The sequence below is a fragment of the Staurois parvus genome, unplaced genomic scaffold (genome assembly GCF_062004578.1).
Source record: "Staurois parvus isolate SC_StPar_1 unplaced genomic scaffold, SC_StPar_1.0 ptg000096l, whole genome shotgun sequence".
NCBI classification, from domain to species: Eukaryota; Metazoa; Chordata; class Amphibia; order Anura; family Ranidae; genus Staurois; species Staurois parvus.
The window spans coordinates 11,565,610-11,591,522 of record NW_028317892.1 but is presented as its reverse complement, the minus strand read 5'-3'; the positions used below and the strand labels follow the sequence as shown (position 1 = coordinate 11,591,522).

General features: G+C 42.2%; 1 protein-coding gene across 4 annotated transcripts in view; it reads left to right on the top strand.

Annotated features, from left to right (window-relative positions):
• Positions 1 to 25,913, top strand: part of PAX5 (paired box 5) — a 316,202-nt gene that overhangs the window by 261,909 nt on the left and 28,380 nt on the right. For 3 of the 4 annotated variants that reach the window (XM_089670900.1, XM_089670899.1, XM_089670897.1), the window contains one exon: positions 18,750 to 18,836. In XM_089670900.1, coding sequence (XP_089527026.1) covers positions 18,750 to 18,836 — 87 coding nt within the window. Of the gene's footprint in view, positions 1 to 18,749; positions 18,842 to 25,913 lie in introns of those variants that run through there. The other variant, XM_089670898.1, reaches the window with a different exon arrangement.

Here is a 25,913-nt window from a genome sequence, read left to right as displayed (position 1 = left end):
TGAATTCTGAATGATCTCAGAAGCATCTCAAATTGATATCAAACTAATATCTTTGACACAAGTCCAAAGCCGAAATCGGCTTGGGCCCATACTGGCATGATCTCCAGGTAAAAAACCTTGCAATAAATTGAAAAAAGAATTTTCTTAAGAAAACTGCATACGTTAATTCATGACAGGGGCGGCCTGACCATTTAGAAACTCGGGCACTGCCTGAGGGCCCAGGGTCAGTAGGGGGCCCCATGAGATGCCCCTGGTACCTTTTTCATAGGCTTTTTTGAGTTTGGGCAAAGACACAGGGGCCCCATGATCCCCTATTGCCCGGGGGCCCCAAGATCCCCTATTGCCCGGGGGCCCCCTGAGTTGTAAGTCCACCCCTGATTCATGATGTGAAACATACTGAAATATAAATGTGGGGTTTTCATACAAGTTAGTATCCATCCACCCCTTGCTGAAAAATCATCATATTGCCAATAATTCAATATGGCAGGTATTTCCATTTCCTTTTACAAAAATTCTGTATGCAGAGGGTCAAAGGATGTTTCATCACATAGATTATGTCCTCTGATACCCTACTCTCTCCTTTTGGTTGCTATTGCTTCCTTAGAGCTCTGTTCTATGACTCCTGCACATTGCTCTTGGTACACACTGTACTACTCCACATCTTCCATCACAAGACACCTTCTCACATCTCCCTGGCCGTCTCATGCCTGTCTAGCCCCCACCACTGTCGGGAGGTTAGGTGGCCCTTACCTCTCCCTGTCTGAGAAATTTCAGAAATCTCCAACTCAGTGGTAATATATTTTTATTCTGCATGATCTGCAAGTTAGTATTGTGATCTTACACCATGCATTTGAATATTTAAACCCTAGCAACTACAAGTATTTATTATTATTTAACCACTTGCCTACCAGGCACTTATACCCCCTTATTTACCAGGCCAATTTTCAGCTTTCAGCGCTGCCGCACTTTGATTGACAATTGCGCGGTCATGCAACATTGTACCCATATGAAATTTTGATCATTTTTTTCTCACAAATAGAGCTTTCTTTTGGTGGTATTTATTCGCCACTGGGCACTTTACTTTTTGCGCTATAAATAAAAAAAGTGCAAAAAATTTGAAAAAAAAAAAAGTTTCTTTGTTTCTATTATAAAATTTTTCAAACAGGTATTTTTTCTCCTTCACTGATGTGCGTTGATGAGGCAGCACTGATGGGCACTGATAGGCAGCACTGATGGGCACTGATAGGCAGCACTAAAGGGCACTGATAGGCAGTACTAATGAGGTGGCACGGATAGGCGGCACTGATAGACAGCACTAATGAGGTGTCACGGATAGGCGGCACTGATAGATGACACTGATGATGGGTACTGATAGATGGCACTGACTGGCATCACTGCTGGGCACTGACTGGCGGCACTGACTGGCACAACCCCTGGGCACTGACTGGTGGCACTGACTGGCAGCACTGCTGGGCTGCACTGGTGGGTGGCACTGGTGGGCAGCACTGGTGGGTGGGCACAGGTGGGTGGCACTGGCGGGCACAGGTGGGTGGCACTGCTGAGCACAGGTAGGTGGCACTTCTGGGCACAGGTGTGTGACACTGCAGAGTGGCACAGGTGGGTGCACTGCTGGGCACAGGTGGGCGGAGCTAGTGGGCGCACTGCTGGGCACAGGTGGGCGGAACTTGCGGGTGGCACTGCTGGGCACCGATCATCAGGGCACTGATCATCAGTGCCCTGATGATCGGTGCCGATCCCCGCTCTGACAACTGCCGGTTCTCGGCAGTACTTTCCTCACGATCTGACAGCGTGAGGAAAGTGCAGCCGAGAACCGGCACTTGCATTTCCCTCTGATCAGCGTGTCATTGGACACCGCTGATCACGTGGTAAAAGGCTGCTATGATTGGCCTTTTACCACATCACGTGATCAGCTGTGTCTGTAGGACACAGCGATCACGGAGATCGCCGGGTGCGCGCCCCGTGGCGTGTGGGAGGAAACCCACGCAGGTACAGGGAGAACTCCAGGCAGGTGGTGCTGTGGCTGGGATTTGAACCAACGACCCTAGTACTGCCAGGGGGAAGTGCTAACCATTTAGCCACTGTGCTGCCCAAGTATATGTAATCTATTTTACTGCTTTTCCAAGAACTAGATTTGAGGAATTATATAATAGCAAAAACCAACAAAAGTGTTACATTTGCATTACTTTGAGAACTTTTATCTTGGGAGAAAAAAAAAGTGCAAGTGAAGTGAAACATTGCGTTCACTTAAATATAAAGTAATCAAGCAAAGCACAGTTAGTATAAACAGAAAGTCCAGTGCGAAAAGTGAAGAAACAAAAACAGAATAACAGTGCATTTCTCCACTCTTTGGAAATTTCTATGCATTTGTAATAACAAAATTACCATAATTTGCTCGTTAACGCAGCTAGATCAGTCAAGCATTGTTCTAAACATGCAAAGGCTGTTCCTTGCTCCAGATCTGCCAGGGAGCTAAGCACAGTGAAAATTAGCATGCAAATGGTCCTAATTCAGCAGCCGAGCTGTCAGACCCATATTCACTGCCATGTTTCCTTTGAGATTCTGACAGAAGTGGCCCAGAAAACCCACCCTTCAGGATTCTCATCTAGAGAAGCCGCAGGGGACACTTTATGAATGACAGCTCAGCTTGTATCAGTCAAGTATGTGAGTGTTGTTATCTCTACATGAGGGTATTGTTGTGCAGTTAAATAAATTGACCCTCTGTTTTTTCTGCTTTCTCCCCAATGTATTAGTAGCTTTAGTTATATTGCCACTGTCTGCCACCGATGGAATACATGAAAATGATATTAACGCTTGTGTTGAGATACAACAGCTTTTTAAAGTCAACAATCTCACTTTTTTATTTACCAAAAAGTCATTTCTGCATTTACTGTTTTTTGTTTTATTACTTTATAAATATTTAGAAATGTAAAAATGTATATAAACCTAAAACCTAAAGTTCCCCACCAAGTCTACAATTTATAATGTAGCAGTGCCATGGTGCTGTCAAGAATAAAATCTAAAACTGGTTTTTGTGTATTTTATTTATATTAAACATGCTTGGCGGCTGAAGGGTTCCACTTAGGGTCAGGACTATCTGTCCATCCATCAGGCAACAGTTTTGGAGGATGCTGCAACCTTTGTCAAACTGTGCTGTCACTTAAGCAAGCCATACATGGACAGGTCTGTTAGCTTCTTAGCATATGATCTTACTTATGAACAATCCTTTGTATGCCAAAAGACACACAAAAATGCACTAAGGGGCTAGTTAAATTCTAGCACCAAATGTGCCTGCAAAAGACACAAATGGATTTTCAGCAAAAAAAATAAAAAATTGCAAAGGATCACAGGAATGTGCAAAATGCAGTAACCAATAGCAAGTGATTGTAAACATTTCTTAACTAAACTGCAGGAAAATTAAAATCTTACAGGTTACTTATTTGTTGCTACTCTTTGCATATTTCAATTATTCACAACCTTGCTTTTTTGAGCAACCCTACAGGTGTTAAACCTCTCCAGAAGAAGTCTAGACTGGCATGCCTTTGCACTGTCGTTCAAAACTGGGACTCTTTTCACAATCCCCCTGAGCTTTGGTAGGCATCTGTTTATTGCTGTTCCATTACAGGAGATTTTAGGGAGTTATGCAGGCCGAATGGGTCGAATTCCGAACAATTTTTCTCCTGAAAATCAGAAACATTGTTTGCTCGGTAATCCTATGGTGCCATCAATGATTTTGAAAACTGGCCAACCAAGTCATAAAGTGCACCCCATATAACAGGTGAAACTTCTGTTCCTTCCAGGTCACGGCTCATGCATATATTCTTTTTGGAAAAACTATTGTAAGATTTGATCATCATTGAGTCGAAAATCAGTTGTTTTTCACAAATTTTCCAACATGTCCGATCACCGAAAAGGGGAGGAACCACAAAAATCCGCCAGTGTCATTGACCCACTAACAGAGCGAAAATCAGCCGATTATTCTTAGGTCCGATTTTCAGATGAAAAATGTATGGCCGGAATTAGTGTAACATCATTCAAGCTTAAAGTGAACTTGTCAGACATTACAAAATTTACTACATTTAAAAGTCTTATCTTCATCTCTGTTATCTAATGAGAGCACCCTAGTAGGCCACTAAGGAACTCTCAATGGGCAGGGGTATGGGTTTACAGAATTGGGTTTATGCATATTAGGTAGGTGCTCGTGGTAGGTGCTTCTAGACAAAACTCAACTTCATCCAAATATTTTAGATTTGGATTTAGTTCTCTATAGAACGTAGAAGGGTTAGAATCTCTATCCAATTTTAATTGCATGTCTGTGTTTCCAATGAGGAGATTTCCCATCTCAGTGACATTTAGTTACCGGCCATGTCATTGGAACAAGATGATAGGGGACAACCTTCCAACATGAACACAGACAAAAATAAAAACCTACCAGACATTACAGCCGGTTCCTTTTCTACCAAAAGGAATATTTGTATTGCAGCTTGTGTCTGCTGAAAAGATTTCACCCTAAAGCCTGTTCTAGTGAAAGGTGAGGGAAACTATAGGTACAAGGACTCTTTAAAATCTGTCTAATCCTTCTTCATACTTCAAAACAGAAAAAAAAGGCTTTGGCATGGAGGTGGACTATAAACTAGTTACATTTTTTGCTTTCAAGAAGTGAATTAAACATGGGCAGAACGAAACATTTTGTTTTGGATTGAATCATTGTTACTAATTTTGTTTCGTTGAATTCGTAACAGAATTAGTTTCACTTTGTTTATTTGTTTTTGACCAGATTATTTGAATAACATTTGAATAAAAAATATCCAATTCAATTTTATTGTGAAGAATAGCTTGTTCTATTCTATCTGAAATTCAAATTTTGGAAGATGGCTGTTCTTTCTATTTTATTCTATTCTAGTCTAGTCTATTTTTTTTCTATTCTATTCTAATCTATTCTAATTTTTTATTAAATTTTTTTATCTTCTGTTCTATTCTGTTCTTTTTTTTATTCTATTTATTCTTTTCTATGCTATTCCTTTTTTCTATTCTATTCTGTTTTATTATATTCTTTTCTATTCTATTTTATTCTGTTCTATTCTTTTCAAAATTCGAAGCTCAGAAGATGGCTATATTCTTTATATTTTATTCTATTCTAATCTACTCTATTTTTTCCTACTCTATTATTTTCTATTCTATTCTTTTCTTTTATATTTTATTATTTTCAATTCTATTCATTTCCTTTATTTTCTATTCTACTCTTTTATTTTCCATTCCATTTTTTTATTCTATTTTTTTTGTATTCTATTCTTTTATATTTTATTCTATTCAAATTTTTGAAGACTATATTACATATAAGCATATATTCTAATACACACAGTCTTTGAAGGAAATCAGCAATAGTCAGCAATACATTTTCAAATTCAATTTTATTTTCGAATTTGCTTTGAATTTGTTTCAATTTGAATTTTGTTTCATTATTTCAGATTTGTTTAGGTTTGTTACTATTGTATTTGAGAAATTTGGATACATATGAATCTCTGAATAATAAAAATGTTATGCAAATTTTGATGTCTAAAGTGAATATACATTCTCAGAGCAAGGCACCAGAAATATGTCAAAATAACTTATTTTCAGCCTCTGCTTGCCCTTGGAATAAATATTGGGAGTGTAATTTTGGATTAGTGGGTTTTCAGTGATATCAGATAAAAATAACACCCAGAAAACTAGCATTTATTTCAATAACAAAGATAATAAGCTATCATTTATAGGTTATACATTTTACATTGAGATATTCTTTAATGTACCCATATAGTTGTTATGCTAGCTTTTCATTAAATTTTGTGATATTCAGTTAGAATGCAGAAAAATAAACATTTTTTTCATACCTCATTACAAAGACCCGTGAAGTATACCACAAAATATGTTGAAAACAACATTAAATTTTTATTTAAGGTAACACAGGTCACAACTAGCCTGGCAAATTCACAGCAAGGTATGTGTAACATAACCTGCACCTCGTTTGTCACTTGTGACATCCTCTGCGTTAACAGCTGCTGCACAGTGAGGCACTATTAAAACTTTTGTTGTTTTGTTAGAACACCATGCTTTTCTAAACATAGCCTGTTTTAGAACTGCCTGTATTTGTAATTGGTTATATCTGTTAGGAGAGAAACATGGATAAAGCTAGTTTGGTATTGGTGCAATTTATACCAGTGGGTTTGCTGAAAAGCTGGCCTATTCAGGCCTAAATATGGAAAAATGTGGTTATCCTCTATCAAGGAAGCAACTGTCTTCAAAATATATTTCTCAGTCTTTGACAGTGGAGTCCGGTGTCAGCCTGCAGAGGGAGAGACAATGGGGTTGATTTACTAAAGCTAAATATACTGTGCACTTCAAGTGCACTGCAAGTGCAATTGTTTTAGATCCGAAAAAAGCTCTGAAATTAGGTGAAGCTCTGCAGATTTCTTTCATCCAATTATGTGCAAGCAAAAATGCAATTTTTTTATTTTCCTTGCACGTTCGCCTAGAACAATTTCACTTTCAGTGCACTTCCAAGTGCACTTGCAGTGCACAGCCTATTTGCCTTCAGTAAATCAACCCCAATGTGTGGTGGCAACACTAAAGTAGAACACTTCTATTTGGTGGCGCTGGAAACATGATTTCCCTGCCTGACAGAGGAAATTGAATGTATAATGTAATAGCGATGATGGGTGCAATTACTAAAAGCAAGTCATATACATGCACACAGTCAACATGTAGTCATGCAGGTATTTTTAATCAGCATTTAAACCATTACATGTTCTACGCATGTGAAAGACCATCTACCAAATAAATACCTGCCCTGGCATATCCTAGCATTCACCCGACACTCCAAGAAATAACAGAATCCAACTGCAATATTCTTGCACTGTCAAAACCTCCACTTTTATTATCACATGACACACAGGAGGATATGTCTTATAGTCATCACAATCTGCATAATAACACACCAATAATAATGTGAGCATTACAGCATGAAATAGACACATCATTTGACAGCGTCACAGCATAGAATTAATACATTACCGAAGCTATTTGGAAGCTGGGAGGAACAAATCCCATCGGAACCAAACTGCCCAGGGGGTCACGGAGAAGCCATAGGCGTGGCCAGTTGATGAGCCCATATAGCCTTGGTAAAAATCCCAGCATCAGAGCGTCCTCTGGCCACTAGGGGAGCTTCTACTAGTCTTGCCCGGGCCTCCGTCTTATAAACCCTTTTTCTGGAAGTGGTCCAATAGTGGGCGGCACCACACCCACCACAGGAGGGGCTAGCAGAAGGGTTCCACGAGGATAACAGTCATGTTCAACCACCATATTCGTTATCTGAAAAGTCACACTTTTGCTTCTTATCTACCCCAAAACCTCTATTCATCTCCACCAGACTTAAGGATCTCTAACTTAGATGTCCTTAAACAGGTTTTTATCTCCTAATGTGAAGTTACTAGATGTCATAAACACGGTTCATTCCATAAACAAGGTTTTGTCTTGCTCTCAGCAGAATATCTTGTGACTCTGTTCCGTTGGCTAAAGAATCGTCACTTCTCATGCCCCTGGCACTTGGGCGACAATGCTTTATTGTAAAAATTACCCAAGAAACAAAGGGTCCAAGGCCAACACATTTCATAGACATTACATATACTAAGGGATAGACAGGTTAGAATGTGAGATGCTGCCTACGTTGTTTTGGATGATGGAAATACTGCCTGTGTTTGTGTGATGCTCTCACGCAGTAAAACATTGTGTGGACTCTCACAGTTTTAACAAATCATCCCATTTGATTCTGTCCACCCCAAAAGACAGTAAAACAAAGGCTACTGTACCTACATTGTGAACGTGAAAACTGTTGTTTTCTTTGTAGTCAATGATATATTCGCTATTTTGTTAATACACTATTGTTCAAAATAGTGTATTGACAAATGGTACAACTGAGATTATGTTCTGCTACCGTGCATCTAGAGGAACTATGTGTGCCTTTGGGTGGAATAGGGGGTTCAAAAGTCCACATCATTCTTTACACAAAAAGATGTTATCTATTTATGTCTGTAAACAGTACAAGAAAAAAACAAACAAACCGTTTGCTATTGTCTAAAGCCTTTCTTGCTTGAACAACCAGAATATCAGATTATTAGATACATTTAATATGTTCCCATCCCCAATCATCCCCGGCTCCTGTGCTGGCACCCTTGGCAGAATGAGTAAGCAGCTAAATCAGTGGTCTCCAAACTGCGGCCCGGGGGCCAAATATGGCCCTTTACTTGCTTGCTTTTATCCAGCCCTTGGGGCACTATTTCATCCACTGATACCAACAATGGGGTATAATTTCAGCCACTGACACCAATGAAGTGGCACACTTCCTCCCAATAACACCCAACGATGGGGCACAATTCCTCCCAATGACACAAAAGATGGGGCATTGTCTATTCCCACTGATGTATGGACCTTTTCTACTCCCAACAGCCACATTCCGGACCCCCTAAAGTCTAAAGGACAGTAAACTGGCCCTTTGTTTAGAACGTTTGGAGACCCTTGAGCTAAATGATTGGCCAAAGAGTAACTGTAACTTCCATTTACTAAGCAGTTGCAAAGTTAGAAGCAACAGTGCAAATTCAAGATGGAAATAAAACATGCATACACTGCAAAATAATGAAAGCTACACAAACATGTGAAAGCTGCATAAAACTGCATGGAATTTTTCTACACCAATGTCTCCTTGGTAACATGGCTTAGCCTCTATAAGACTCTATAACAACAGAGAGACAAGCTGAGAATAACTACCTAATTAAAAAAGTAAAGAGCACAGCTACTTGTGATTATTTATTTCCCTTGCATTGTTTTCCAGGGTAGCTTTGGTAACATAGGTGACCAACTGGGGTGATTCAAGGCCCAAGGATGAAGCACCACCCCACTAGAAATGGAGTACTCTGGTAGCATTTGGGGAAAGGTTTCCCACAGTAGCTGGTTCTTTCAGAGAAACTGTGTGCTATTAGACACTGGCCCAGCTGCCCGCACTCAGGTTCTGCCAGTGAAAGGCTTTTCGATTGGCTGCAGATTGCTTGCCCAGGTATGACAGTGTCCAAAAAACCAAGGAGTTGTGAGAAAAGAAGTTAATGGGGTCTGTGCCTGCATATTAGCAGGATAATTAAATGGGCACTCCTCTTCACTAGTAGTTTGTAACAACTCTGTTAATACTGAAAAGCAGGGTGTTTTAATTGGCCGATGGCTGCCTACAGGGGGATGGTTCTCTGTGACCTAAACACTGGAGATATAGGCACTGTAATTTATCAGATGGAAAATGTGAGTGAGCCATTAAACTCAGTACACTTTTTTAGACCCTGCATTTGTAGGCCATTTTTCAAGGGTCAGAACTGTCTTGTAAGCACAAAACTGTTCAGAGGGACTAACATGTGACTGGACCATAAATGATCCATACTGTAGATGCTGCTTCTCCTCCTAGTCACCCTGAGCTGATTCTCATTTCCTGCATATCATAGCCACTTGACCAATGGCCATTTATAGCAGTTGTGTCACTTAGGGCTCCTTGCCCAGCCTCTTCTTTCCCATCCCTTTGCTACAAGTGTCACCAACTGTGGTGCGCTGTATCCTTGAAAATGTAGTCAATGAATGCAGAGTTAATTAACCTTGACTGCTAAAAGTGTTAAATACCCTCTATTAAATACTAATCTAGAGGTGATCTGCTTTGAATAAAATTACAGGGTCACTTTGTCTAGTCTGCTAAACAAAGTGACCCTGTCTCTAGAAATGGCATTTGAGATCCCCATTTTTCTCCCCTTGACAGTGATCTCCCACTGCTCCTTCTTCTATTGCAGCCAGCAACACTTCCTGGTGCTTCTGGGTATGACCGATCATGCCCGTACAGTGTTTGGTCCTTGCAGCCAAATGCAGGCCTGTCAGTTTTTCAGTACATGTGGTTGTTTGAGCACACAGAGTTCAGCACATAACATTCCCTGAAAATCATTCTGTTCCCATATTTGATGAATGCTTGTATGGACCCTATTGCTATAAGTCTCTAATAATCTGTTCTATTTTACCTATTTGACCATGTGCAACCCACACTGCCTACTATGAGTATCATCATATTGCTGCTGAGAATGACTGATAGCAAAATCCCTTGTATAGCATAATTCTGCAGAATTTTGGTTATGAGCAGCTCTTTACAGATTCAACCAGCTCCAAATGCACAAAGAAAATGGCAAACACTGGGCTATCCCACATGGAAGAAAAATAGATTGTAAATATATTTTTAAAATATTCTTCCCAAATATATTGACATACATTTGAAATACTACAATTTTGGCCATATTCAATATATTTAAAAAGAAAAATAAATAAATAAATAAATATATACTGTATGTTGAAATGTGTTTTTTATATATTACATAATATAGGAAAAATACTTTTAAACATATTTTTTTTTTATATATTCTTCAGATTTTTTTAACATATAAAAAAGTAATTTTAACATATATTTTTACATATATTTGTAAATGCATTCCAAAAAATATAGATGAAATGTACTTTTAAAGACATACAGTATATTGGAAAAAGTATTTTTAAAAATATTTTTCATATATTTTGTAATATAAAAAATGCATTTCAACATACAGTGTGTATATATATATATATATATATATATATATATATATATATTTTTTTTTTTTTAAAGTATATTGAATACGGCCAAAATTGTAGTATTTAAAATATACGTCAATATATTTGTGAAGAATATTTTTAAAATATATGTAAAATATATTTTTCTTCCATGAGGGTATGTTATTATGTTAAGGGGTTTGTACCTGATGAATGAAGCCCTACCAACATGTTTCTACAAAAGGTGGCAAGTTTAAGAGCGGTTTACAGGACATACAAAGGACCATGGCGGAGCCCTTCAAATGTTACAATGGTACCCTTGTGTAGGTAAAAATGGCATATTGCACTGGGCATGAGCTGGAAAGAATTGGCAGATTTCCACCTTATTGAATTGGACAGACACTTACACTATATTGCCAAACGTATTGGGACACCTGCCTTTACACACACATGAACTTTAATGGCATACTAGTCTTAGTCGATAGGGTTCAATATTAAGTTGTCCCACCCTTTGCAACTATAACAGCTTCAATTCTTCTGGGCAGGCTTTTAACAATGTTTAGGAGTGTGTCTATGGGAATGTTGGACCATTCTTCCAGCATTTGTGAGGTCAGGCACTGATGTCGGATGAGAAGGCCTGGCTCGCAGTCTCTGCTCTAAATCATCCCAAAGGTGTTCTATTGGGTTGAGGTCAGGAATCTGCGCAGACCAGTCAAGTCCCCCCACCCCAAACTTGCTTATCCATGTCTTTATGGACCTTGCTTTGTGCACTGGTGCGCAGTCATGTTGGAACAGGAAGGGGCCATCCCCAAACTGTTCCCACAAATTTGGGATCATGAAATTTCCCAAAATGCCTTGGTATGCTGACACCTTTAGAGTTCCTTTCACTGGAACTAAGGGGCTAAGCCAAACCCCTGAAAAACAACCCCACACCATAATCCCCACTCCACCAAACTTTACACTTGGCACAGTGCAGTCAGGCAAGTACCGTTCTCCTGGCAACCACCACATCCATCGGATTGCCAGACAGAGAAAAGTGATTCGTCACTCCAGTGAACACGTCTCCACTGCTCTAGAGTCCAGTGGCAGTGTACGTTACACCACTGCATCCGACGTTTTGCATTACACTTGGTGATGTAAGGCTTGGATGCAGCTGCTCTGCCATGAAAACTCATTTCATGAAGCTCTCTATGCACTGTTTTTGTGCTAATCTGAAGGCCACATGAAGTTTGGAGGTGTTTAGCTATTGACTGCAGACAGTTGGCGACTTCTGGGATCTGTGTGCTTCAGCATTGCTTGACCCCGCTCTGTCATTTTACATGGCCTACCACTTCATGGCTGAGTTGCTGTTGTTCCCAGTTGCTTCCATTTTGTTATAATACCACTAACAGTTGACCATGGAATATTTATTAGCAAGCAAATTTCATGGATGGACTTATTACACAGGTAGCAACCTATCACGATGCCATGCTTGAATTCACTGAGCTCCTGAGAGCAACCCATTTTTTCGCAAATGCTTGTAGAAGCAGTCTGCATGGCTAGGTGCTTGATTATATAAACCTGTGGCCATGGAGGTGATTGGAACACCTGAATCCAATGATTTGGAGGGGTGTCCCAATACTTTTGGCAATATAGTGTATTTTATTCCTAAACCTGCATCACAATCTTGAATTTTCCTATTCACAGGAAGTGCTTACATGCAAAAATTATATAACAAACATGCACATAATCAGAAGACGCCATTGAACAAATTTCCAATCAACCAATCTCCTTTATGGACTATTTTGTTTCCAGAGCTATAGAAATGTCAAAAATATGATCATTTCCATTGCAGCTACCAAATGAAGTAAATCTAGAGTAAATCTAACCATAGACATCAAATGATTCTATGGTCAACAAAACTGATCTAGCCATCAGATAATCTTTCATCAAAAGTAAACTATATTGCCAAAGTTATTGGGACACCCCTCCAAATCATTGAATTCAGGTGTTCCAATCACCTCCATGGCCCCAAGCATATAAAATCAAGCACCTAGGCATGCACACTGCTTCTTCAAACATTTGTGAATGAATGGGTCGCTCTCAGGAGCTCAGTGAATTCAAGTGTGGTACCGTGATAGGTTGCCATCCATGAAATTTTCTTTCAACTGTTGTATTATACCAAAATGGAAGCAACTGGGAAAAACAGCAACTCAGCCACAAAGTGGTAGGCCACATTAAAATGACAGAGCGGGATCAGTGCTTGCTGAATCGCACAGTGCACAGGTGTCACCAATTGTCTGCAGAGTCAATTGCTAAAGACCTCCAAGTTTCATGTGGCCTTCAGATTAGCACAACAGTGCATAGAGAGCTTCATGGAATGGGTTTCCATATCCAAGCAGCTGCATCCAAGCTTTACATCACCAAGTGCAATGCAAAGCATTGGATGCAGTGGTGTAAAGCACACCGCCACTGGACTCTAGAGCAGTGGAGTCATGTTCACTGCAGTGATGGATCACACTTCTCTCTTTGGCAATCCGATGGACATGTTTGGGTTTGGTGCTTGCCAGGAGAACGGTACTTGCCTGACTGCATTGTACCGAGTGTAAAGTGTGGAGATTAGAGGGGATTATGGTGTGGGGTTGTTTTTCAGGGGTTGGACTTAGCTCCTTAGTTCGAGTGAAAGGAACTCATAAGGCGTCAGCATACCAAGTTTGGGGATGGCCTCTTCCTGTTCCAACATGACTCCTCACCAGTGCACAAAGCAAGATTCATAAAGACATGGATGAGCGAGTTTGGGGTGGAGGAACTTGACTGGCCTGCACAGAGTCCTGACATCAACCTGATAGAACACTTTTAGGGTGAATTAGAGCGGAGACTGTGAGCCAGACCTTCTTATCCAACATCAGTGCATGACCTCAAAAATATGCTTTTGGAAGAGTGTTCAAAAATTCCCATAGACACACGCCTAAACCTCATGGAAAACCTTTGCAAGAGTTGAAGCTGTTATAGCTGCAAAGGGTGGGCCATCTCAATATTGAACCCTATGGACTAAGACTGGGATGCCATTAAAGTTCATGTGTGTGTAAAGCCAGTTGTCCCAATACTTTTGTCGATATAGTGTATATAATCTATATTGCTAGGGAACCATTGGCTTTTGGGCAGAGGAAAACAACTCATGCTAACACAAAGTTTGACTCTAAAGCAGACCATTTGGCAATTTTTGATAGGGTCTGTTTTAGCTATCTAAGATATTTACCTTTTTTCAGCAGAACTGGACTTGACTCAACTAATAGTCATGAGAGACAATCTTTAAGATGAAATGTTTGTGAACATATGCAAATAAAAAAGTGAAGGTGATCCTTGCATTATTTGTAAATTACAACACTACATTATTCCAAAAGAATGCAGTTAGTTAACAGTTGTAACACATACAAATACCTCTAGGCTTTATTTTCAGCATTTTATATATTGTAGTTGCTATTAATGTTTAGCTTTAAATGCATATAATTTTTATATTGTTTGTATAGTGGCAGTAGAAATGGTTACTTAATGTTTATTGTAGCATTTGTTTTATTGCAGGGATAGGCACAGCTGGCATCTTATGTTTTAACATAATTCATCCAATGGTTTACAGCAAATAGCACATTTTATAGATGTAAGATTTTTGTGCATTAAATAGCTATTCTTTTATGCACTTTTTAATGTAATATACAAGCTGCTGCTGGTGTAAATGTAGTTTGTAAGTGCAGTGTTTAGCTTGATTCTCCATGCAGTCAAGCATAGCTTAACTCCCCAGATTATGATTGTTATTGGAAATTGCTGCAGAAATTTATGGTCCGTATGATTACTTTTACAAAGGAAATGCTAGAAAGCAAATACAGTGTCATCTAATGGTGGAAATTTGAGAAGGATACACTACGTAGGTAAATTTAAATAAAGGTAATTGGTACTAAGAACACTTAGGCTTCTAAAGACAAAGTGAAAGTAACACAAAGTAATAATTATTGCTTTTAGGGTTTCTCTTTTATTTAATTAGTGCCTACAAGGGCATGCACATCAATGCAAGTTGGGTGTTTATGAGAAGATTTATTTGAAAAGAAAGAAAGAAAGTGGAAATAGCAAATATAGTTTTTTTTACCATATAAGCCACAAAAGTAAATGAGTTTGGAAATAAATCATAACAATTAAACACTTCTATTATGCCAGTGGTTTAAAGTTGTTAGTTTTCTCTTTTACTTTTTTTCTTTAAAACATGTCTCGCTACATAAGAGTGGCAACTTTTTACTATTCTAACAACAGGATTCATAAAAGCTAAACAAACCTACAGGGGACCAGTAAGAAAATACATTATCCAGCAAAGCTGGCTAATCACAGATTAAAAGATTCTAAGACCTGGGTACTGGTAAAGATTTGCACAAGACTGCTAGTTACAGTAAGTATATAGTTCTAAGCCATCATCATTGTTGAGTGTTAGATTGGTATTAGTTTTAGGGTCAGGGGTTAGATAGTTAAAGGTCAGGATTAGGATTTAGGGAACTCTGTCAGTAGGATATTCTATCTGAACTGTACCAAGTACTAAATACAGGCACCTAAATGTTCCTGCACATACAGTTGATAGCCTTCTCAAAATCCAGAGCACTCTAATGTTCAACTTCTGACACTTACTAGCAATGTTAAATGCTTGCCTGCCCATGCCATCTTCCATATCTGTTGGTCAGTAAGACCACTTATCCTAGTTAGGGGCAAATAATAAAGTAAAATACTGAGAGGGTACATTGCAAATTAAGGACTAGTGTTAGGGTGGGTTCATACTTAGAAATTTAAAACAATAAAAACTCATGAAATTGATGTCAACAAGCATTGTCATGAGCAACAATAAGAATGAAAATATTTTCATTAAAGTGCAATACAAGCAGCACACATTAAAGTGCATATGAATGTACTCAATCATGTCTTAGTGCTAAGAGCTTTTTCAGTGTGCCTCAGCTGCTAAGAGCTTTCATGCAATTTCCTTTGATTCAAAAGATAATGCATATGTCTAAAAATAATAAGGTGCGAATGCAGTCTTATAATTAGGCACAGGATTTTGTTAATGGTTAAGCATAGATTACAGGTCAGACAGAGTACTGCAACGTGTTTTATTCAAACTTTTTTCTGATGCTAAAAGCCTCAAGCCAACAACCAAGAGCACCAAAAGCCTAACATCCAATCAAAATAATGCTAACATGTGCCATAATAAATAATGTAAAGTGAGATTTTCAGGGGAAAAAAAACCAGCACAATATCAATAAGTACTGGGGGTGCTACGGAAACAACACAATATTGTTGCATTTGACTCCTCAAATGCTAAATTTTCCTTTTCTTCAGCACTAACAAACATATATTCATATAATTTTTATTGTGACCATGTATATATGAAATAATGAATAATAATATGCAATATTTACCACTTGTAGCAAGCTACTTGCTCCATGAAGTCTTACAAAGACCTGAATGGCATACTCCTTCCCTCAGACCACAATGTCTCAACTAGAGAATTCCAGAGGTTGACACAAATCATGCATATGGTACACTTTTTAAAAGCCAACCATTATTAAAAACCAAATGCCATACACTGTGGGGGGGTCTATTTATAAAAGTAATCACACAAGATTAACACAACTCTCACTCAAGTTTCACACATTTTCCTATTTAGATTCAATTAGAAAAATGTGTGAATCCTTGATGAAAGCTGTGTATATCTTGTGTGAAAAAAATATATAAATAGACCCCCATGTAATACTGTTTAGGTATATGTTTGGAAAATATATAAAACCTCAGTTCCTTTTTAAAACTGAAAATGTAAATGGTGTGTCAGACTCTGGCAATTTTGGTTATTCCGGCATTTGTTGGAAGAGCTCATTAGTTAGAGAATTGGTATAAGCTCAAATAGGCTGCATAGTCCTGGCAATGCTGTTATAAAAAAATAGAAAATCCTTTTTATTTTCTACACTTGGTCAAAAACATATGTAATGTTTGTCTTTGAAAAAAGCAACTCCCAATTGTAGTTTTTTTTAAATATGTTACTATTTATTTGTGCTGGTGAGGAAGTTACTTGTCATCTTTAATAACCCAAATATATACTGTGTATATACATATATACGTGTACAGTATATAGTGCAAATAGATTGCTGTCAACATAACGTCATCTGTTAAAAATGTTTAGTGGAAGTGGCGACTGACTTGCTGCCTTGAACTGCTGTTGTGGCTAGCTATGTGTGTTTGTCTTACTTCTGGTAATAGAATACACATCCTTTTTTACTGAGTACTGTAATTCCCAACTGTCAACTTCCAGCAATATATTGGCTTAACATGGACTATATATAGTGGATTGAGGAAAGACATAGTATGCAGCCAGAAGAATTACTTAGTTGATGGTGCTCAATGACTCCTCCAGTCTTTGGCTAGTGTATACGGCATAAGGCTGACAGTCTGACTACTCAGGCATAAAAACTAGAGAATTGGAAGTCTCAGCTTGTCAGCCAGTAGAGTATCCCTGGAGATCACCCGAGATGTGTGTTTGCAGAAGCAGTCAGTGAGGGGAAATTTGGTATCGAAGTAAGACTTGATCAAATAGTGAAACACAAGCTTTTCTTCTGAATCCTGCTTTCAAAGAGGTTTTTAGGATGTTAATTAATAATCTTCAACTAAAGGTTGAAAAATGTCAAATGAATCAATGAAATAAAACACTTCTACCTGGTAAATTTCAGTGGTAGACCTATATGTGCTTTACATACAATTCATGTGTATCACTTACTGTATATATGTGTATATACAGTATAGCTGTGTGTTCTTTTCATTCCTAGACTTTTCAGTGGAAACATACATTTATATTTTTCTGTACAGTTTTTTTGTGTTTGCCTGGCTTCAGAGTCCTTGCAATGAACACAAGTGGCTACTTTGTGAATCTAAACAGTAACACTTAGTGGGGTTTATATGTTTTGCATAAATTCATGCTACTCTATTGACATGTACAATGCCTTTTTTTTATAAACAGGAGGATGCAAATAAATGATAAATATCACTATAAAAACATTTGTATTATAAAACCACTTTTTTTTGTTTTTTTGGGTTACATTGTACATTAGAACTTATTTTAGTAAAAAAGATGGGCTCACATGGAGTCCAGATAAAGGTATGTGAATGTACCCTGCCTAAGATTAGATCTGAGAACCCCAGCGGGGGTTCCCATGATTAGCTGCAAGTAGGCAACCCCAGTGAAAGAAATGGGAGGCTGTCGGCTCTCACAGCTAATCATGCCAACTCACAATTAATCGCTTATGCAGCAATCGCATGTGAATGATCAGCCCTGGATGCAGACTTCTTACGTCCAGGGCTGATCACTCACATGCGACAGCTGCTTGGGAAATTACATGCGAGTTGACGCAATAAGCTGTGAGAGCTGACAGACTCACATTGCTTTCAATGGGGCTGTCTACTCATAACTAGTTGTGGGAACCCCCGCTGGGGTTCTCAAATCTAATTGCAGGCAGGGTGCTTTTTTCAGGTAAGAATGCACCTTTATTTGAGCACCATGTAAACCCATTTGTTTTCACTAATACTAACATTTAATTTATTAACCTGACTTTCATGTAGTTATTGGCTTTGTGTTTCATGAACTATAGATAGTGTGCTGACTCCCCTCAATATTCCCTACAGTTCTCCTGCTGAGTTTAACCATAAATATCCAGATGCTGTCAGAAGAAATAAAAACATGAAATAAAAATGATAGCACTGCTGTCCTAGAAAATAGTTTTTATGGGAAGTATGGGGTTGATTTACTAAAGGCGGTGAAAATAACTTTGCAAAGAATACCCAATCACATGCAAGGAAAATAAAAAATAGCATTTTTGCTTGCACAAGACTGATGGAAGCCAGCAGAGCTGCAACTCATCCTCTAAGCTGAGAGAAAATGCCCTTGCTAGATGAACAGCCTATTTGCCTTTAGTAAATCTACCCTATAGTTTTATTTGTTGATATTTAAACTCTGAGGTTGTACTGTAATCAAGTAAAATGAGAATTTGATTGTTTCATGGGATTCTAGAACATACATTAATATATTTTTGTTTAAATTTTAGGAAGTGATTTCTCTGGAAGTCCATACAGCCATCCACAGTACTCATCCTATAATGATTCATGGAGATTTCCAAACGCTGGCTTACTAGGTTAGTATGCATATATTACTTCTATATATTTAGGTGGTTTTTGAAATACAACACTTTCAAAAACTAGGATACTATACTTAGAGATTTTATGAGAGATGCAAACTCACAAATGTTTTATTTCTGTTGCTAGGGTAACTTTCAAAAATGTGCAACATTCTTGACCAGCATATTACCAAATCAAATAGGTTAAGAGAGATGATTTTGCAGCTCAACTGCAATTTATGTACTAAGGTCATTGCAGAGAAAACATGACTGAAAACAAAACATGTTGCAAAATATGTTTTCTACTTTTATTGAGATAATGCAATTTTGCAAGTATTGTTACACATTAAAACCTTATGCATTGCAAGTGGATCTCTTAAATGTTTATGGCTAAGATGTGAGAGGTTGTAAGTCCATTTCAGCAAATAGCACCCCTTATTTTTTAAAATATATGTGTAATGGAACATCACATGAAAGTCATGTGTGCTTAGGTTCAGATAGTATCTAGATTAAGGCAACTTGAAATAGCGGACCCATTGTCTAAAAACTATCATTGTAATATATATATATATATATACACACAATGAGAAAACATTTTGATAGAAAATATAAACAGGAAATCTTTAAAGTATATTTAAATTTACATTTAGTTCATAATGGAATAGAAATGATGGAAACACCTGTCAGGTACCGTTGGGGATATATCAATACACTTCCTATCTCATAGACATAGCAGGAAATGAGAGGAATTCCCTCAAAAGTTAGGAAACTCTCTCTTAGACAGTTGTCACTACAAATGTGCTCATAGGAAGATGTCTCATCTTTCTGTGTGGAGTTTGTAAATTACAAATATGAATTTTAACTAGTCAAAGCTAAAGTGCCAAGTGTCATGTTCCATAGCAATCAATTGTTATGTGCCAAGAGAAAGGCAGAGGTTACCATTGTTCAGCATTCCTTCTGATATTAGTTGCCTGGTTGTTATGCGGATCAGATTATTCAATACTCTATATCACAGATAGAGATGAGCGAAGAAATGAAAAATTCGATTCGACTGATTCGGCGAATTCGTGGACAATATTCGATTCGAGTCGAATAAATTCGCTGTGAATTTAACTTAAAAAAGGGTGTTTCTAGGCTTCAGAGAGACTTAATATTAGTGCAGAACACTGTACCTTTAATTTAAATGCCCTTGGAGTCTGCTGGGGAAGAGAAATAATACTGTCAGTCAGTATGACATGCAGATGAGTGCCGTCGATCTTAGAATCACCGCACACTTCACTCATTTGGGCAGTCACGGGGCCAAAACCAGAGTGTGGAGCCACAGTGTGGCGGTGGAGGCAGCAGCAATGGGAGGCCATACAGCACCCTATGACAAAAATGGAAACCACCAGCAGTGTGAGGAGACCTGAAAGTGGCACATGGCAGAGTGTGGCGATAGAGACAGCAGCAATGGGAGGCCGTACAGGGACCCATGACACACTCTGGACCTGGCAGCAGCATGAGGAGGCGGTACAGGGGCCCATGACAGATTACGGGCCTGGCAGCAGCATGAGGAGTCGGTACAGGGGCCCATGGCAGATTACGGGCCTGGCAGCAGCAATGGGAGGCCGTACAGGGACCCATGACACACTCTGGACCTGGCAGCAGCATGGGGAGGCGGTACAGGGGCCCATGACAGATTACGGGCCTGGCAGCAGCATGAGGAGTCGGTACGGGGGCCCATGACACACTCTGGACCTGGCAGCAGCATGAGGAGGCGGTACAGGGGCGCATGACAGATTACGAGCCTGGCAGCAGCAACTTGGACAGGAGGACGTTCAGCTTCTGCACCGTCGGGTGCGTGCTCGCAAACTGTTGTCTCTTGGAAACGGATTCCAAGAAAGACTGCTGACGGAATCCGTGAAGAGGAGTAGCAGGAGAAGGAGCATCTGAACGAGCGGAATATGCCAACAAGCGACAACAGTGGCCCATGACAGATTACGGGCCTGGCAGCAGCATGAGGAGTCGGTACGGGGGCCCATGGCAGATTACGGGCCTGGCAGCAGCTATGGGAGGCCCGTAATCTGCCAGCACCCTATGACAAAAAATGGAACCCACCAGCAGTGTGAGGAGACCTGAAAGTGGCACATGGCAGAGTGTGGCGATGGAGACAGCAGCAATGGGAGGCCGTACAGGGACCCATGAGAGACTCTGGACCTGGCAGCAGCATGAGGAGGCGGTATAGGGGCCCATGGCAGATTAGGGGCCTGGCAGCAGCTATGGGAGGCCCGTAATCTGCCAGCACCCTATGACAAAAAATGGAACACACCAGCAGTGTGAGGAGACCTGAAAGTGGCACATGGCAGAGTGTGGCGATGGAGGCAGCAGCAATGGGAGGCCGTACAGGGACCCATGAGAGACTCTGGACTTGGCAGCAGCATGAGGAGGCGGTATAGGGGCCCATGGCAGATTAGGGGCCTGGCAGCAGCTATGGGAGGCCCGTAATCTGCCAGCACCCTATGACAAAAAATGGAACACACCAGCAGTGTGAGGAGACCTGAAAGTGGCACATGTTTGGGGCATGATTCATGGCGGATTTAGTCAGTTGTGTCAGGAACTGGTGGTTTGAAATCCAGACTAATCCACGCCTGATTCATTTTCACAAACGTGAGTCTCTCCACACTTTGGGTGGACAGTCGTGTCCTCCGCGGAGTTGCAATACCTCCTGCCGCACTAAACACGCGCTCCGATGCCACGCTACTGGCCGGGCATGACAGCCTTTCAAGGGCAAATTCAGCTAGTTGGGGCCAAAGGTCAAGTTTCGTTGCCCAGTAGTCAAGGGGATTGTCTACCTCGGTTGGCAGGGTGCTGTCCAAGTAGGCCTAAGCCTGTTGTTTGAGGTCCTGCTCCAGGTCCACCTGATGCTGCTGCTGCTGCTGCGGCTGGTTAGTAGTTTCCTCACTGCGCTGGTGAAGAAAGCTACTCATCATCGACTGCAGACTGAGGCAGCCGCTGCTGGTGGAGCTGCCACTGCTCCTACCACCCCACCCCTCCCCTGCTGCCATGGCAGCGGAACACGAGCGCACAGGGCCCACAGTGTCTGAGGATGGACGTTGGCGCAGACAGGCAGAGACCAGCTGACTACATAGGTGTTTTTTATAGTACGTTATTTTGGCCTCCCTCTCAGCAGGTGTGAAAAAGGCCACCATTTTTGAACGGTAGCGAGGGTCCAACAAGGTGGACAGCCAAAAGTCATCCCTCTGTCTGATGGTTATTATTCGGCTGTCGCTACGCAAGCAACCGAGCATGCTATGGGCCATTTGTGCCAAGGAATGCGAGGGACTCCCTGCCTCCATCTCCACAGCATACTGCCACGGTGCGTCTAGGTCCTCTGTCTCCTCTTCCTCCTCCTCTACCAGATGCTCCTGCTCCTCCACTCCTGTCCGCTGAGTGGAAAAACCACCCATTTCACTCAATAATTCCTGAGCACCAATGTCCTCCTCTACCTCCTCCTCTTCTTCCAGTCCTGCCCCCACAGGGGCCATGTGGCGTTGAGATCTGTGCGCCACGTCTACCGCACCCTGACCAGCCATTGTTAACAGCATTTGTTCCAGGACGTGCAACAGAGGAATGACGTCGTTCATCCCATAGTCCTGCCGACTCACGAATAGCGTGGCCTCCTCAAAGGGCCTGAGCAAGCGCAGGTGTCACGCATGAGCTGCCAATGGCTGACATCTAAGTTACACAGGGAGTACCTTTATCTGCTTTTAACATCAGGAAATCTGTGATGGCCTTTTGCTGTTCGTAAAGGCGGTCTAACATATGTAGGGTTGAATTCCACCTTGTTGCAACGTCACAGCATGAGGAGTCGGTATAGGGGCCCATGGCAGATTAGGGGCCTGGCAGCAGTTATGGGAGGCCCATAATCTGCCAGCACCCTATGACAAAAAATGGAACACACCAGCAGTGTGAGGAGACCTGAAAGTGGCACATGGCAGAGTGTGGCGATGGAGACAGCAGCAATGGGAGGCCGTACAGGGACCCATGAGAGACTCTGGACCTGGCAGCAGCATGAGGAGGCGGTATATAGGGGCCTACGGCAGATTAGGGGCCTGGCAGCAGCTATAGGAGGCCCGTAATCTGCCAGCACCCTATGTCAAAAAATTCAACACACCAGCAGTGTGTGAGGAGACCTGAAAGTGGCACATGGCAGAGTGTGGCGATGGAGACAGCAGCAATGGGAGGCCGTACAGGGACCCATGACAGACTCTGGACTTGGCAGCAGCATGAGGAGGCGGTATATAGGGGCTTATGGCAGATTAGGGGCCTGGCAGCAGCTATAGGAGGCCCGTAATCTGCCAGCACCCTATGTCAAAAAATTCAACACACCAGCAGTGTGAGGAGACCTGAAAGTGGCACATGGCAGAGTGTGGCGATGGAGACAGCAGCAATGGGAGGCCGTACAGGGACCCATGACAGACTCTGAACTTGGCAGCAGCATGAGGAGGCGGTATATAGGGGCCCATGGCAGATTAGGGGCCTGGCAGCAGCTATAGGAGGCCCGTAATCTGCCAGCACCCTATGTCAAAAAATTCAACACACCAGCAGTGTGAGGAGACCTGAAAGTGGCACATGGCAGAGTGTGGCGATGGAGACAGCAGCAATGGGAGGCCGTACAGGGACCCATGACAGACTCTGGACTTGGCAGCAGCATGAGGAGGCGGTATATAGGGGCCCATGGCAGATTAGGGGCCTGGCAGCAGCTATGGGAGGCCCGTAATCTGCCAGCACCCTATGTCAAAAAATTCTACACACCAGCAGTGTGTGAGGAGACCTGAAAGTGGCACATGGCAGAGTGTGGCGATGGAGACAGCAGCAATGGGAGGCCGTACAGGGACCCATGACAGACTCTGGACTTGGCAGCAGCATGAGGAGGCGGTATATAGGGGCCCATGGCAGATTAGGGGCCTGGCAGCAGCTATGGGAGGCCCGTAATCTGCCAGCACCCTATGTCAAAAAATTCAACACACCAGCAGTGTGTGAGGAGACCTGAAAGTGGCACATGGCAGAGTGTGGCGATGGAGAAAGCAGCAATGGGAGGCCGTACAGGGACCCATGAGAGACTCTGGACCTGGCAGCAGCATGAGGAGGCGGTATATAGGGGCCTATGGCAGATTAGGGGCCTGGCAGCAGCTATGTGAGGCCCGTAATCTGCCTGCACCCTATGTCAAAAAATTTAACACACCAGCAGTGTGAAGAGACCTGAAAGTGGCACATGGCAGAGTGTGGCGATGGAGACAGCAGCAATGGCAGGCCGTACAGGGACCATGACAGACTCTGGACTTGGCAGCAGCATGAGGAGGCGGTATATAGGGGCCCATGGCAGATTAGGGGCCTGGCAGCAGCTATGTGAGGCCCGTAATCTGCCTGCACCCTATGTCAAAAAATTTAACACACCAGCAGTGTGAAGAGACCTGAAAGTGGCACATGGCAGCAGAGTGTGGCGATGGAGACAGCAGCAATGGGAGGCCGTACAGGGACCCATGAGAGACTCTAGACTTGGCAGCAGCATGAGGAGGCGGTATATAGGGGCCCATGGCAGATTAGGGGCCTGGCAGCAGCTATGTGAGGCCCGTAATCTGCCTGCACCCTATGTCAAAAAATTAAACACACCAGCAGTGTGAAGAGACCTGAAAGTGGCACATGGCAGCAGAGTGTGGCGATGGAGACAGCAGCAATGGGAGGCCGTACAGGGACCCATGAGAGACTCTAGACTTGGCAGCAGCATGAGGAGGCGGTATATAGGGGCCCATGGCAGATTAGGGGCCTGGCAGCAGCTATGTGAGGCCCGTAATCTGCCTGCACCCTATGTCAAAAAATTAAACACACCAGCAGTGTGAAGAGACCTGAAAGTGGCACATGGCAGCAGAGTGTGGCGATGGAGACAGCAGCAATGGGAGGCCGTACAGGGACCATGACAGACTCTGGACTTGGCAGCAGCATGAGGAGGCGGTATATAGGGGCCCATGGCAGATTAGGGGCCTGGCAGCAGCTATGTGAGGCCCGTAATCTGCCTGCACCCTATGTCAAAAAATTAAACACACCAGCAGTGTGAAGAGACCTGAAAGTGGCACATGGCAGCAGAGTGTGGCGATGGAGACAGCAGCAATGGGAGGCCGTACAGGGACCCATGAGAGACTCTAGACTTGGCAGCAGCATGAGGAGGCGGTATATAGGGGCCCATGGCAGATTAGGGGCCTGGCAGCAGCTATGTGAGGCCCGTAATCTGCCTGCACCCTATGTCAAAAAATTAAACACACCAGCAGTGTGAAGAGACCTGAAAGTGGCACATGGCAGCAGAGTGTGGCGATGGAGACAGCAGCAATGGGAGGCCGTACAGGGACCATGACAGACTCTGGACTTGGCAGCAGCATGAGGAGGCGGTATATAGGGGCCCATGGCAGATTAGGGGCCTGGCAGCAGCTATGTGAGGCCCGTAATCTGCCTGCACCCTATGTCAAAAAATTAAACACACCAGCAGTGTGAAGAGACCTGAAAGTGGCACATGGCAGCAGAGTGTGGCGATGGAGACAGCAGCAATGGGAGGCCGTACAGGGACCCATGAGAGACTCTAGACTTGGCAGCAGCATGAGGAGGCGGTATATAGGGGCCCATGGCAGATTAGGGGCCTGGCAGCAGCTATGTGAGGCCCGTAATCTGCCTGCACCCTATGTCAAAAAATTAAACACACCAGCAGTGTGAAGAGACCTGAAAGTGGCACATGGCAGCAGAGTGTGGCGATGGAGACAGCAGCAATGGGAGGCCGTACAGGGACCATGACAGACTCTGGACTTGGCAGCAGCATGAGGAGGCGGTATATAGGGGCCCATGGCAGATTAGGGGCCTGGCAGCAGCTATGTGAGGCCCGTAATCTGCCTGCACCCTATGTCAAAAAATTTAACACACCAGCAGTGTGAAGAGACCTGAAAGTGGCACATGGCAGCAGAGTGTGGCGATGGAGACAGCAGCAATGGGAGGCCGTACAGGGACCATGACAGACTCTGGACTTGGCAGCAGCATGAGGAGGCGGTATATAGGGGCCCATGGCAGATTAGG